General features: G+C 40.9%; 1 protein-coding gene across 3 annotated transcripts in view; it reads right to left on the reverse strand.

The window, feature by feature from the left end:
• The window catches only part of KIF21B (kinesin family member 21B), a 357,661-nt gene that overhangs the window by 185,405 nt on the left and 156,803 nt on the right, over positions 1-15,453 (reverse strand). For all 3 annotated transcript variants that reach the window (XM_069238888.1, XM_069238887.1, XM_069238886.1), the window contains exons 8-12: positions 12,761-12,956; positions 11,123-11,312; positions 8,294-8,357; positions 2,533-2,754; positions 2,133-2,214 (exon numbers count right to left, since the gene is read on the reverse strand). In XM_069238888.1, the coding sequence (XP_069094989.1) occupies positions 2,133-2,214; positions 2,533-2,754; positions 8,294-8,357; positions 11,123-11,312; positions 12,761-12,956 (754 nt within the window). The remainder of the gene's footprint in view (positions 1-2,132; positions 2,215-2,532; positions 2,755-8,293; positions 8,358-11,122; positions 11,313-12,760; positions 12,957-15,453) is intronic.

Raw genomic sequence — 15,453 nt, forward strand, 5'->3', positions numbered from 1 at the left:
AATTCAATCAAGATGTGAGTGCAGAGCAGGCATTACACAAGTAAAGTACACAAAAGAAGGTGGAAGAAGCCACAGCGCTCGCACATCAACACAGGTTTCAGAGCAGTGTCCATAAACAACATTCTTTAAGCACATCCAGCAATGGAAATACGGTGGGTGCCAAACTGGCCGGGCACCTACCAACCAAGGTGTCCAAAACCGCTCTCTGGAGAAAGGTCAGTGGTTACATAAACCATGTGAACAAAAGGCCAGGGCACACCAAAGCAGATTCCATGTGGTTGATCCAAGTGGTCATTCAATTAAAGTCCAAGTCCAATACTTGCACCCACAGTATTTCCATTGCTGGATGTGCTTAAAGACTGTTGTTCATGGACAGTGCTCTGAAACCTGTGTTGATGTGCGAGCGCTGTGGCATCTTCCACCTTCTTCTTGTGTACTTTACTTATATGAGTACATAGTTCTCGCATAGCTGCCTCTTTGGTCCAGGTAGGGACAGACTTTCTTTTCTTTCTTGTACAAAGGAACAGTGGATCTCATTAGAAGCAGTACAAGACAGACGCCTTTGTAGTACACAGTAATTCAACAGGACCAATTCTACTTGTACTGCATGAACGAGCGGTAGATCTTTAAGTAAAGGATGAATGGTGGGTAAATGGAAGAGACAAATTGGTGGTGCTTTTAAGAGTTCTGGCCTATCATTCAAAACATTCATTACCCACCACCTGCCATTACATGCAAAAGCAAACAACATACTTAGCATCTGTCAATCAGGTTTTAGAGTCTCCCCAGAGGCAATAAGACCACTTTTCTCAACATTAGGGAAGAGTTTTATGAAGCATGTGACCAAGTGCTATCATCTGTGCTAATCCTCTTGGACCTCTTGTCTGCCTTTGATTCCATAGAACAACATATCGTACTCAAAAGATGTCCACCTCAGCTCAGCTACCTGGTCCTGATGTGAGTCTTTAGGATAAACTGTTCCCATCAAGTAGAATTGGGACCATTCATCTCCAAAACCACAAATATCCACTATGGAATTCACCAAGCCAAGGCACTTTTCTGTCACCTTCACAATGCAACCCTTACTGCCATAATGAACTCCTATAAGACAGCCTGTCCCTTGTACATGCTGAAATGGTTCTACTGCAGCCTGGATGACAAACCTGAAAACTCCTTTATTTGCCTCACTGCCTCATCCTCTCTCTCTCTCTCTCTCTCTCTCTCTCTCTCTCTCTCTCGGTCTCTCTCTCTCTCTCTCTCTTTCTCTCTCTCAGTCTCACTCTCTCTTCCCTGGCCTACCCAATTGAGTCCCCCAAAAAAGCCTTGCAACTTGGGACCTTTCAATTTACCCTCAAAGAAATTATATATTACCATAGTTGCTTTCCACCACCTTTGACAACTAAAAGGAGATTTTGAGAGTGCTACTCTACTTCCCGAACAATTCTCGGATAATTGCAGTGGTACTTTCCCATTTTGACTGCTGTAATAGCCTAGCCACTGTACTCCCTACAGCGAGCATTTCAAAGGTTGAAAGAATTCAGAGCTATGCTGCTCACCAGATAAATGATCTGAATAGGCAAAGCCACATTAGACATGTCTAAAATTCCACCACTGGGTCCAAGAAGAAGAAAGATCACACTTCAAAACCTACTGCACACTGATTAGGGCACTCCATAGCTACGCACCGAGGTTTCTCATTAAACTGTTCACCCTGTACTTTCTGCCTTAGATATTTTAACAAAGGTCTCATGGCAATATGCAGGACTATGAATAAGAAAACTGATGGCTATATCCTATAAGGGGCTAGAATCCACTCAATTGAATTCTCTGCCCCTGCATCTACAACAGGAGGATGACTATGCCAAGTTCAGAAAACATCTGAAGAACCATCTATTTTCCACAACATTTGGTTATTGACACCTCTTCTTCCTCACAATCATAACAGTGTGAGTGGCACACTTCCCATATGGCCCCGGAATGCAACCTCAAAAGGCTTTACATCATACAAATTCCTGGTAATTATCACTACTATCCCATTTATTGAGCTCCACCTACTACATGCAGCCAAGAGGTGACCAATGAGAGGTTGGAAGCACCTATAAAAAAACACAAATAAGTAAGCATGCCCTCACCTCTTCAGCTTCATTCTCATCTGACTCATCACCATTTTCTTGTAGCATTGGTGGTCTTTTTTTGAAGATCTCTTTTTCAGGACTGGAAGAAAATATAGGTTTTGTAATTAAAGGCCACATATCTCAGAAAACTCAAAAAGCCCAGCATTCAATTCCCAGCCCAGTCAGGTCATCCCAAAGACCTGGCTGTCGCTGTCAACTTCCCCTGCAGTTTGACTGTCCCAAAAATACTTGCAACTTAAGTATCTTGCAGGGCTACTGCCATCTCCCCGATGCCAAGACCAGCAGTGTCAGCTACAATCTTTCTGACCTGATCCAAACAGCCTGGCAGCAATATTTGCAATTTTATGCATCTAACTGGATCTAAGGTTGGCAGGGCTGTATCGCTGGCCTGTTGTACCTCTTTCTTTTTTGCTTCTTTTCCTTCTTCTTCAAACATTCTAGGTCCTGCTTGGCACGCCTAATCACATCACTTGCTTCTGCTTCCATGGAGACTGCAGGGCTGCCTATTATTAATCCTGGGCCTGGGGATGCATTCATGGTATACGCAGGTCGGGATGACAAACGTGACAAACCACGGCGCAGGGACTCATTCATGGCTTCACTCTCCAGAAGCCTAGTCCTGCAAAGAGGAGAGAAGATTTTAGATGAAATTCAATGATTCGAAGACCTTATCACAAGATGCTATTTTCACTGGTATGCCCATCTCTGCAACCTCTGTGCCAAGCCCTTCTAATTCAAAAGGCAAGATAGTCTTCACCGCCAAAGAGAGATTCTTGTCAGTAGATTCATTTAAGCAAAGGTCGACTTTAGAAAGTCGTGCAGCACTAATAATAGATTGATTCTGAGTTTTCACCCCTCTTCTACCACATCCCACTTTTAGATGAGTTTACAAACTTGAGATTTGGTGAATGAGTGGTGCAAGATAGCATATGTCCAGCTCAGCCTGGAAACAGCTGGATCTGCATTTTTAACAGCATGTATTCTACAGGGTGTTGTTTACTTTCAGATACCATCCACAGTTTTCTCATTGAAGTTCAGCACAGACAGGAGCACACGCAACAAGGCATAAGTAAAAGTGAGAGTGTGTATTTGGCTTCTGTGGACCTGTAATGTGTGTTTATGCCAAGAGGGTACTGTTGAGATATGGAACTGACTCAATGCAAGTACAGTCACATAGGGTTCTCGTTTATTGATTGTTCACATGCTTGGATGTCAACTGGGGGTCACCAGGGGTAGAAATTACAATCTCCGGCTTGCCTTTTGATACTCTTGGTACTGCCCTAACTACCCTTGGTCTCGAGCTCATGGAGGCAGCAGCAGAAAGAGAATGTAAAGACGGATCATGGAACTCTTTTTGCTTTCTGCACTTTTCAGTTCACACTGCTCCCTCTTCCCCTCAACTGTGAATAGGGTACTAGTGAGATTCTAAAGGAGGAGAAAACGACTAACCTGTGATACTATGAAGGGAAAAGAGCTTGCAAAGCCACCTCTTCTGGCCCGTTCACTTTGGTGAATCAACCTCCATCACCCCATACCATTTGGGCTCATACATGACAACACCTGTCCATTATCAGGTGTCCCAACATTCTAGTCATCTTCTTGCTCATGTCAAATTAATTTTTGTTTCCTTAATCAACTGAAATGGTGCCTGTGACTATGTAATGGGGAGTAACTTGAGCTAAAACAGTATCCCTCTCCTCGTCCATCAGGGCAGACCCGCCATTTTACAGCGTGGCTGTCCAAAAGTATAAAATAGTAAGAACATCTCACTGAGACACGGGCATATACCACTGCAGAGCCCAGAATTGAAAGGATTAATTAAATTCAGCTGGGAGTCATGATGGATCTTCCAGAGAGTTAGTTGCCCACTGGAACCATTAGGTAAACATCGCCCGCGTGCACAATTTAATTATACTTTTTAATCTTTTTATTGACATCATTATCCATGACCGTCGGTAAACCAAAGAAAATGACAGTCACTAGGTAAATGTTTAATCTCTGCTTGATGGCCTGGTTACCCCCATATTACATTCAATTGGGATTAAACTAAGTTTCTAAATCATTGTAGATATGACAGGGTGCATCTATCATACAGATTAATGTGTTTATGCAGCCAAGTGTGCTGCTATACAGAGTCACAGTTAGCACAGTCACAAGGCGATTTGATTTCAATGTTCTTCTAATTCCAGAAATGTGGGCATCTTTCTAATGATTGGCTAGGAAACTGATAGAGATTCATTTTGACTCTAGATGTTATTGGACCAAACCCTTTAAACTGTTTCTATGTGCAATTTCATGCCATTTACATTTTATATCAGAGCAAAGATCTGAGACTAATCTGAGACTGCTTGTTTCAGAATAGTGCCTGGAGGCACCACGTATGACCCCAGACCATACTGTATTCCAGAAGACCATGAGGTGCTGATGTTCTTTTTGATGTCTTTATCCTTAGTTTAAAAAATGTACAGAGGAACATTGCTTTTAACCATCATTATTAACGTAAATGAATAAAGATCATTGTAGGTCCATGTGTAACATAATATTACAATGAGTACTTTGTAATACAACAAAGTAGTATGGTAATAAAAAAATAAAAAAAAGATAAGAGATAATGACAGACAGTAGGAACATCAGAACCCAACCCAGCCTATACACCATTGTATTGAAACTATATGATATGAAGACATTGTAATAATAATGTGGGGTAAATTAGGATAGAACCAAAAAGTGTACATTTACACCAGCATCATTTCAACAAGAGAACTAAGAGCAGAAAGGCAAAAGAACAGGAACCAAAGAAGAAAACCAAGAGCGCTGTGTGGATACATGGATGTGGCTTTAGTGGAGGAGGTAGGTAGCTGAGTGGTCATTCTGGCAAGGATAATTTGGTTGGGGAAGAGAAAGTGAGAGGTGGGGGAGGAAAGTGGGGGAGGTGGTGATGCAGAATAGGAAGTAACTAATAACCGACCTAGCTCATTACTACCCTACTTGCGCACTATATGAATTATTATCGAGAAACAGCAACCAGACCTGAAGATAAACTTCCATCATAGCCTGTAATTTGCATTTGAACCTCTCACACAAGGCAGTTTTATACATTCCAGTTATCCGCTCATCATGAGTAGGTGGGTGCGGTGATCATCAGTGGTGTAGAATACAAATCCTGGCTGTTGTTAGTGCTATGGAGAAAAAGTGTCACTCATGAGTTGTTAAAGAAAGGAGGACAGTCATGTCAGGCAGCATGATCTGCTTTCACATTTGGGGTTTCAGGATATCAAGGTTCTCTTGAGAGTTATCGTTATTCTAAAACATAGTCCATGTATGTTGGAGCAACAATGCAGGACATGCACCATATCACACCCGTTCTTGCGACACCTTCAACAGTTCAAGTGGTGAAGCAGGCCCGCTGTTCAGTTATTATAGTGTCAGGTACTAATCCAGAATTGTCTTAAAAAGGCAGAATTCATTCTAGATTCCCTGACAGCTCTGTCAAGTTTTTCAAGTATTTCTTTACAGTTGGTGTAGGCCTTATTCAATGTGTAATATCTTGTGGCACTTTTCATGCATCTGTGACAGTAGAAGCCTGGGATAGAAATGACACATTAGTGGTTTATAAATCCCGCCATCATGCCTTTATAAAGTCCTCAAAACTCTAGGTATCATTCTATAGGGGAGGCCTGTATATGCCAGGGTGGTACACCAAGTCTGCTCCAGAGACCGTGCGGAAGTTGTACATATTTCCATTTCTAGTTAGTAGGTAAGTGGAATTTGTCTTGTAACATTTCAGAAGGTTTAAGGTTGTCCTGTGGCAGAAGAGCGAGGATACCTCATCTGCCATGATACCCCATGTAGGGTGCGTCTGCCACATGAATGGCAGCATTTAGAAAGATTAGTGCATGGATGTGCAACTTAAAACATGCCTGCAACAGTTTATGGCCACATACCGAAGATTTCACCATGGAGTATACTACAGGTTTCGATGACAGGAAAGAGTGGGTTTTATGTTTAAAGTAGCTGCAACCCTAAACCCCTGAATGTATGTTTTCATTCAATGGTGACCTATAACGGGGATTTTGCAGTGCCTGGTTGCATGCTGGCAGTTGTAATAGTTGTAATGCTGAATCATAATGTAGAAGATAGTGATTCAGGGAATCCATGATGATCAAGGTAGCAATAGCCAACAGTTAACCATTCTTCTAAATTCCATTTGCTTGTCAATGTCAGTTGCAACTGGCAACCAGTGGACAGCCTATAAGGTAGGGGAGATGTTGGATGGATGTGTGTGTAATCTTGTAGCTCAGTTTCTAATCAGAATCGGCATCATGTCATGGCTCAGAGAAGAATCCTGTGATGGAGACCATTTGTGTGATCAACTTGTGAGAGGATGAATGATGTTGTTGCTTTTGTGGATCCTTTGGTAGAAATCCAAGATGGGGCAATGTGATGAAATATCTTCATAGCGTAGATGGCTGACTCGGTTAGTTAATCAACTTGGCATTCATTAAGAGTGCAAAGTCCATGACAATGACAATGCTTTAAACTTCTTTTAACATGTTTGGGGTTGGTCTTAGATTCTCTGGCCAGAGTGTTATTGGATCATTGGTTTTCTAGTCTTCAAAAGTGAGTATTTCTGTTTTTGATGCATTTAGATTGAGACAGGTACATGTCATGCATTCATCTAGTGTTTTAAGAAGGTTTTTGAGCTTAGAGTTTTCTATGTCTTTGGGATTTTCCAGTTTGAGTACTACTTGTGTGTCATCTGCATAATTGTAGAAGATAAGTTCAAAACTGTTGATTACCTCTGGTAATGGTTCCATGTATACATTACAGAGGATCACAGATATGATAGATCCTTGAGGAATTCCTGTCTTCATTTTGTAAGATGTTGAGGAGAAGGAGTGCAAATGTATTGTCTTAGCCCTGCAAAGGCAGGAATAGGTCCAGGCAAGAGTTATACCATCAATACTGATTTATTGGTGATGTACTGTGTCGAACCATGCGTTGATATCCAGAAGAAGTGTTGCTACACAATTTTGGTTTATAGTGTTTTTTTGAAGTAATCTGTTTTTATAATTTGGGCCCGTTCTGTTCCCTTTCCTGGGCAGGAACCTGCTTGGTAGTTTGAGTAAGTGGCAATTTTCTAGAAACTGAGAGACCTGCAGAAAAGCTTTTCTTTCAAAGAGTCTTCAACAGAAGAGTCCATTAGAAATTGGTTTGTAGCTATTAGGGTCTCCACGTCCAGATTGTTTCTTTTGATTATTGGTTATATGTATGTGATTTGTTATATTCTAGGAACGATTCACTTGGATAGATAATTATTATTAACAATATGTTCAATGTTGGTATGACCACTGATATTGACAGTAGAACTTTCTTGAATATACAATAAGTATTTTGACAGTCATCCAGGTGGGCCTGTGCCCTTCACAAAGTCTAGAAAATCTGTAATTGGGATTTCTCAGCAGCACAAAAGAGATGGGTTAATTTTTATGCAGAGTGCTTTTCTTAGGTGGTATCTGGTGATAGCTGACTCTCTTGTTTGCTAGGAACGGGTCTAAGGTGTCTGCTTTGGTAGTATAGTAGTTTCTAGTTTGTTACAGAAGTCTTAAGAGAGGATAGCTGTGTGCTTTTAGGGTTATGGTATTGTAATAGTACGTGACAGAACTCCATGGTTCGGCATTTGGTATTGTAAATTCTGCTTGAACAGTGGGTTTTCTTTGTCCTTTGCTGTAAGATTTATTCATTTTGCTGTGCCTGTGCTCACAAATTCTGTAAATAGGTTTCATTAATTTCTGCCAGGTGTGCTGAAGTGTTAAGAATCACCATTTTATCTTTTTTAAGTCTACTATAATGCAAGGAGCTTTACTTTTCTTTTTGCCATGTTTTGATTACTTTGATATCCACCAAACTATATGACCAATAGTAATTACTCAGTCACACTCTTGTTTCATTGCAATTTCCACTGTAATTCTTACAACATTTCTAGCATAAAATATACCTGTATTTATAGAATGAAATCATAGCTAAACTGCTCAAAGTTTAGTTAAATTCCATAGATTTGCCAGGGCCTGGAGTCCCAAAAGAAGAAATAGGTTACACCTCTGGTTAATGAGGAGTCATAACATGTATGTTTGCAATGTAGCTCTGGTAAAGCTTACCTTAGTTCTTCGATTTCTCGAATGTAGCTCTGGATAAGAACACCGATCTCTTCGTTTCCACCCCCTGTTATGTCCAGATATGCAAAAGAAGGGAAGGAATATTTTAACATTAATTTATTGATTTTATGCATAGAGTACAGGCTAGCAGTATTGCCTGACTTCATAAAGTCCTTCTTCTGCACAATGTTCTGGTCTAGCAAAGTGGGATAAGCCATTATATTAAATACCTGAATGGCCAGATTGGTCAGCAGCACATGTTTTAGCACCCTTTTTCCACAATTTCTGAGAGACATGCTCTGCTGTGTGTGGCAGTCTGAATACAGCCTAGTAGTCTGCTGCTGAGGGTTGTACAAATTGTTAAAGGCCCTGAACCTGAGTTATAGCTATAACGTTGGACAGGGTCTTTAACATCTGGTATAGCCAGAGCAGAAGTGCTATAAGACTATTAGAACATCCTACCCACTAAGGGAAGAATGTTCTAAATTTAAAAGGGAGAAACTTGATGACAAACATTGGCATTTTGGCACTCCGGCTTTATAACAGCCATTTAAAGGCCAGAGCTACTCCATTGTCCTCAATGTAGCTCTTAACTTTCCAATGGTCTAATAAAGATTAAATACCTTGTACAGATGTCTTAGCATTGGAAACATAAAAAATACTGACAAATTACAATGACTACCTGACTTGTGAATTTCCAGTGAATGCTTTGACAAACATAGCATATATGGTCTCCAGCCTTACTTTCCCTTACTTTAAACTATTGATCTTGTGTGGCAGCCAATGCCTCTTTGAATGGATTTACTGTTTAAGAATTCATCACTTCCACTGAAACTGTTCCATGCATTTACACCCTTTCTGTAAAAACACATTTTATAATGTTAACATTACTATACTTCATTCAAGTCCCATAGTATTAATATTAGTTTTTAGAGCACTCTTCCACAAAAAACAGCCTTGTATCCTTGCTTTACTCTTTTGGGGAATTTACGTTTTTTTCATTCCACTGTGTATATGTTTAGATCGTTCAGCCCCTTTTCACATGATGTGTGGTTTAAACCATTCCAAATAATGGTCATCCATTTTTTGATTGGAGATATAGCCAGTTAAAGTTGACTCAGCTGTCTTATTAGTGGCTTGCAGACCTGTAAGACAACCTTTTGCTGGTTAATCCACTTAATGTAATTCCCAGCAATCCATTTGCTTTTATCACCTCACTACTGTGCTGTACAGTAATTCCTAGGGGGCTTACTTCAAGTGATAAATACAAGACCCTTCTCCTGTCAAGTGGCCTTCAATAACTTGTTGCGCATCATGTACAACATGTCATGGCTACATTCAAGTTAAGTAGCCAACAGCGAAGCAATTCTTTTACCTTTTCTACAAGGTGACTCGCTCTCTCTACCCCTTCTTATGCTTCAGCCATAGGGCAGGCCTGCGTAACATACATACTTTGCCATCTCCTAGGCAATATAAGTTACAAAAGCTCTGATAGACATTGGCTGAGATGCGACCTCTGGGGTCTTGTCACTTCCTCCTCTAAATGGACTCCAGGTACCAGAAAGTGAGATCTGTGCTAACTTTTTCACACCTAGATCCTCACACGACTGACATCTGAGATTCCATGTGAAAACTATTCAACTTGTTTTAAAGTTCTCCAGTATGGGCGTAATCAGAATCTTTGTTGCGTTTCAAGCACATCACACTTATCATTATGCCTTAAAGCAGGGTTCTTCATACTGGGGGGCGGGCCCCCCTAGGGGGGCCTCAAGGGATCCCGGGGGGGCACCAGGCTCTGGCCAAAAGAAGCATTACACAGATAACGGTGTTTTGTTTTAAGCAGAAACATGTTACTGCACTAATAAAAAGGTAACATTACTTAACTGCAATGTTTAAATACGTTTAGACATATTTAAACATTGCCAACTTTATAAAATAATTGGGAAAAATTCGGAGAGGGGGCCCAATGACTTTTATTTTTCAACTGGGGTGTGCGGCATTAAAAAGTTTGGAGACCACTGCCTCAATGTGTGACTTTCCTAATGCAAGCATTGAAAAATCATCATTACAAAATCGTTCTTTCTCGTAAGCAAGTTCCTTTCACATCATTATGTTGTACACCTCAGGTGTCCAAAGTTGGTCACATTGTATCAGATTCATGCCTATTTGTCAAGAAACATGCATAAATTAAATTAAATGAACATTGTTCTCTAAATGACTGTCAATCACACATAAAGAGTGGATATACTGACAATGCAGTATCCGGCCCTCCTCGACAAACGTCTGGTGTGGAAAGGGTTCATTTTCTTTTATGGATCTTTTCTGGATCTTATGTTCTGGTGATGATTACCTCCATCCACCATTCACCTGCTCTATATTTTACCCCATTGACCTTCAGGGAGCACCAGAGGGAGGTTTATTTATGCAAGGTTATGGTCCTATGATTTCTTTAATTGAACACTAATTTCCAAATCAAACCCTGTCTTCCCTCCTTTGGTAATTCAATTTGACTATCTTAAGGACCTCAAAATAATAAAATCACACTTGAACTTTGCACCAAAACTGTGGTCTGCAAGATATCATTTTTTGAACTCCATAAATGTTTCTATCCCAATAAATTAGAAACACCTTAGATTATTAGACTATTATGCTGAAATATGGCAAAGAGACAACTCACTCTTGCCCAAAGTAAAGTGCATCATATCAGCAATTTTGATGGTCCTTTCACAAAGTTATGGGTAACTGAAATGATGGGGTACAAATAAATTACCATATTTGAAAGGTAGTATTTAATAAACAGATAAAGAGCCCAGACATTGGTGCCAAGCTGACCTGATTTGGCCAAGATGTGTGTGGCCTCCTGGCTCATGAGCAGGGTTACTCGGCAGTTGATGGCATCAATGGCCTCCTGCATAGCTTTTACCCGCATCTTCAGGGTGTTGTTCTCCTTCTGTAGCATGGCATTCTCATGGAACAGGTCACTAAAGCCCTCGGAGCCATCCTCGCCAATTACCCGCTTTCCCTGCATGTAGAACAGGGACACAGAACTCAGAATAAGACTGGTCCACACATAGTTGTGTACGACTTTATTTATTCCTGACCCTTATTGACTTTCTGCTCCATTCTTTCATCAATGGCACATTAGTTTCTTATGTGGTCAGCCATTTACACTTATTTTTCCTTCAAGTTTCTGTTTCCAATACCCTTTTCTAAGATATCTCATTTAATTTTCTACAATGCCTATATGCCGATTTAATGCTGAATGATCCCCATGCCTCCCACATCCCTTCCATGCTTCTCAGGCTATGCCTCTTCCTTTTATGCCTCGGCAGTTATTCCAGTTTAGCACCCCTTCCTTTCGTATCTCATCCTTTCCACTCTCCTTTCTCCTTCCACCTACATTCCAACTCTTCCTCCCATGCCTTACCCATAGGAATCTGTCTGATTCCATTCTAACTGCACCTCCCCTCTTCCATTTATGTTCCTCCTCTTACAACATTTCGCACTGTATGCTGTTCTCAATCTTTTCCAGCTCAGTCAACCCTTTTCCATGTCCCTGTCCACTTCATCCTTGCACCTCACCCCTTCTTCCTGCTTCTCACTTAATTTGCTTCTCATCACATCCTCCTGGGGGAACCTTTATATCATAGTCCTAACCCTTCCTCTTTTGTCTCATCCTTCTTGGATGATTCTCATTTCTTCCTCCAATTTCCCATTAACTACTTTAACTCCTCCTGGACCTCACAAAGTCTTCCTATTTCGCACCACAATCTTTTTTTTCTTATCCCTTTCCTATGGTGCCATACCCTTCTGCTGTTTCTCAGCGGCCTCTTCTGCTTGTGACTTTTTTTATCCTGCTTCTCGTCCCTTGTCATCCCATACGTGATCCATGCCTGCTGTCTCTTGCAGCCTGATCTTGCGCCTCAGTCCTCATCCTTCTCATTCTCATCCCTTCCTTCAGTGCTCTCCCTATGTTCTTGTTCTCATCATCCCTTATTCTACCTTCTAGGTTCATCCTTCTGTTCCTTACCCTCTTCTTTCAGCGTTTCGCTGCATTCTTCTATACCTCTCTTTTTAGTTAAGGTTCTTAACTCAGTATACTCTGCCTTTCCTCTTCTTCAAGTGCTTCATCCTTTCCTGACTCATTACTCCTGCCCTTCATCCCATCCTGACTTGCATCACCCTCTCCTCCTGTGCTTCATCTCTTCCTCCTGTGCCACATCCCTTCATTTTGTGTCTCTTCCCATCCTCTACTCTTTCTTCCAGTTTCTGCTTCCTCGCCTACCTCTCCACCTTCTCCCACAATCCTCTCCTTCTTCTTATTCAATGCTCTTTTTTCTATTTCCCACCCCTTCTTTGTAGTTGCACATTTTCATCCACATCCCTTTCTTGTCTCTCATGCATCTTTCTTATTTACATGTTCTGCACCTTTCAATGCCTCATTATACAATCGAATGTGCCATTTCTCACCGCTTTGTACTCCATTAGTTCCAATTGGAGACGGGCAATCTCTGCACGCAGTGCACTGATCTGCTGGCTGGTCTTGTCTTGGTTGACCACCACCTTGTTCTTGATATTGCGAGCTCGGTTGGCATATTTTAGCGTATTTAAAGTTTCCATGAAATCCCGATCAGAAGGGCTGATGCAGGCAATCATGATGGTTTGACTGCAGAGACACAAAACAGGGGTTAACCATGGGAACAATCCCAATCCTTTTCAAAGAATTACATTGAGATCTGCAGACCACCTGTCGGTGACTGAACTACCTTCTTAACTGTTATCTGCCTGAAGCAGTGCCTAATGGGCACTTTGTTGACCTGAACATTTCCGAGTGTTTTCAGAGCTTGGAGAATAAGAAGGTTGATAAGAATAGTATTGGTAAGCATCAAATGCAAAATCTTCATTGAGCAAGTATGCCCTAGTGCAGGGCAATGGCTGATTTGCATATGTAAGTAGCTGTCAGTATTAGCACAATGAGCAAAAAGAACCACGTATTTAAATGTCCCTCTTATTTGGCCAACAGCACCTCTCTCTGTTCCTACACTGAGACAAGACATTGCTGTGACAACATACCTCCATGTTCCTTACTTCTTTCCTTCCTACCAGACAGTCAGACAACTAAGTCCAGCTACTCAGAACACATTATGTGCTGTTTGGTGACACACTAATGTTTTGGAGAAGCGGACTGTATTCTTATGGCTCTCCTCATTTCCTTTATCTTAAGTCAATTTTTCTTCTCTCTTGGGCCTATTTTCAATTACTTCTGCCCACCACTGAAGTGTTTAACATTAGGGAGGCATAACACACTATTCAAATGGTACCACAAAATGTACTAATAGAATTATCTGATTTTCCAGGACTAGAAACCTCTCACGGTGTTGGCAATGCACTAATGCAGATCAGTCTCTGCTGGTATAGAATTGGCACTCTGCCAACTCTTTCATTGTACCTTATTACCCTAACTAGAACACACACAAGTATGCCTATGTGTTATTGAAAAGGATATACTGTTTAAGGTAAAGAAATAAAAGGAATAATTGTGTTTTCTATCAGCCACATTGTCCTTCTCGTGTCACCCACTTTGCCACAAGTGCTTGATCTGGATTTTCAGTAATCATGTCCCTTGCTTGAAAATATGTGAGGTTAGAGTTACATAGTTGCATTTAGGGAAGTATACATTAAGTACCCTACAAAAGCACAAACTAAGTTGGAGAACTACTGGAAGCGATGTGGGTTTAGATAATCTACGTGAACTGAGAAATGTCAAGGTCAAACAACGTTAGAAATAGCCTTTATGTCGAGTCACAGGGTAAAACGAGGAGTCATCAAACCAAAGCTCAAGGTTTAAGTCAATCCCGGTTGATACTGATTTAGAGACTACAACTGAAGAATCTCATTGAATTGCTTGAAGCATAAGAAAACTATTGACAGGAAAATGTCCCACTTTAAACAAATTGCATTTGATTTTTTAATGGAAACGTTTTTGGGGGTTTATCTGGAAGTCATCACTATTCATTTTAGTTGATGCAGAACCCTACCTATATTATTGGAAAATTACTGGTTGGGAATTGTCACAGGTTCAGTGGAAACTAATGAAAATTAAGAGAGCTGTGAAGCATCATAAGCTCCCAGGGTGGCATGAGGGTTGCTGTATTCTTTGAGCTGGGCAATAGTGTATTCGATAACTGCTTCTTGTAAAAAGAGACAGATTGGGAGAAGTCTATAAGTCCTGGGACGTGGTTATCATTTCATGTATAGGTAGCAGGATGTCCTGGAAGCTTGAGGAATACCATGAGGTGTCAGCTAGCCAGCTTCTCCATTTGTGTGCTAAATGGCAGATATGACATGACATTTCTGAGGATATTTGTTCACAGGTGACATTGTTGGGCATAGATGCACATGTCATCATTTTTGCAATAGGGAGAGTCTGACTATGTCAATGAAGAACAGCACCTAGTTGATACTTAGGTGTCTTTAACAGTTGTGGGACATTTCCAAGTCACAGGGCTTCGTGCATATTTGGAACGAATCAATGTTTTTTAGTAACTTGAGACCTATCATGCAATGAGAGATTTTTAGCTGAAGACTATGCTAGATGGGAGCTCATAGATATCAAAATCATATTAGGGTCTTTGGGAGAGCACAGAAATCTTTTGGGCTTCCCTATTCAGAATACTTATGGGCTCATTGCAAGTCCTATAGGATATAGTGTGGCAATACCAGGTGTGGTTTTAGTACATCGTTTCGAGTTGCACACTCTTGAATCAGGTACCATGTGTTTACCTCCATTCAAAAGGAAGAATGGTTCCTCCTGCCCACCTCACCTCCATGTGTGTTTTCATTATTCAGTGATATTTGTTCCCTACTGGCGGTATTGTCATGAATGCACTTCACGGCCGCCCAGGCTTATAAGAGGGATTGCTAATATTACAGTGCTCACCAGTGTAGGATTTATTACTAGTCAGCAGTCTATTCTGAAGATGTGTCATAGTTTGAATAAACATATGCTACTCCTTCCAAACAAAGAAGAACATTTACTAGATGAAATTATCAAATGGGAATAACAGTAGGGCCAATGATACTCAGATAGACAGGGAAGGAGCCAATAACAATCTCCCAAAAAAGAGGTGGGGCCATCAGCAATGGCTTTCTTTGCCCAGGCC

The sequence above is a fragment of the Pleurodeles waltl genome, chromosome 6 (genome assembly GCF_031143425.1).
Source record: "Pleurodeles waltl isolate 20211129_DDA chromosome 6, aPleWal1.hap1.20221129, whole genome shotgun sequence".
NCBI lineage: Eukaryota > Metazoa > Chordata > Amphibia > Caudata > Salamandridae > Pleurodeles > Pleurodeles waltl.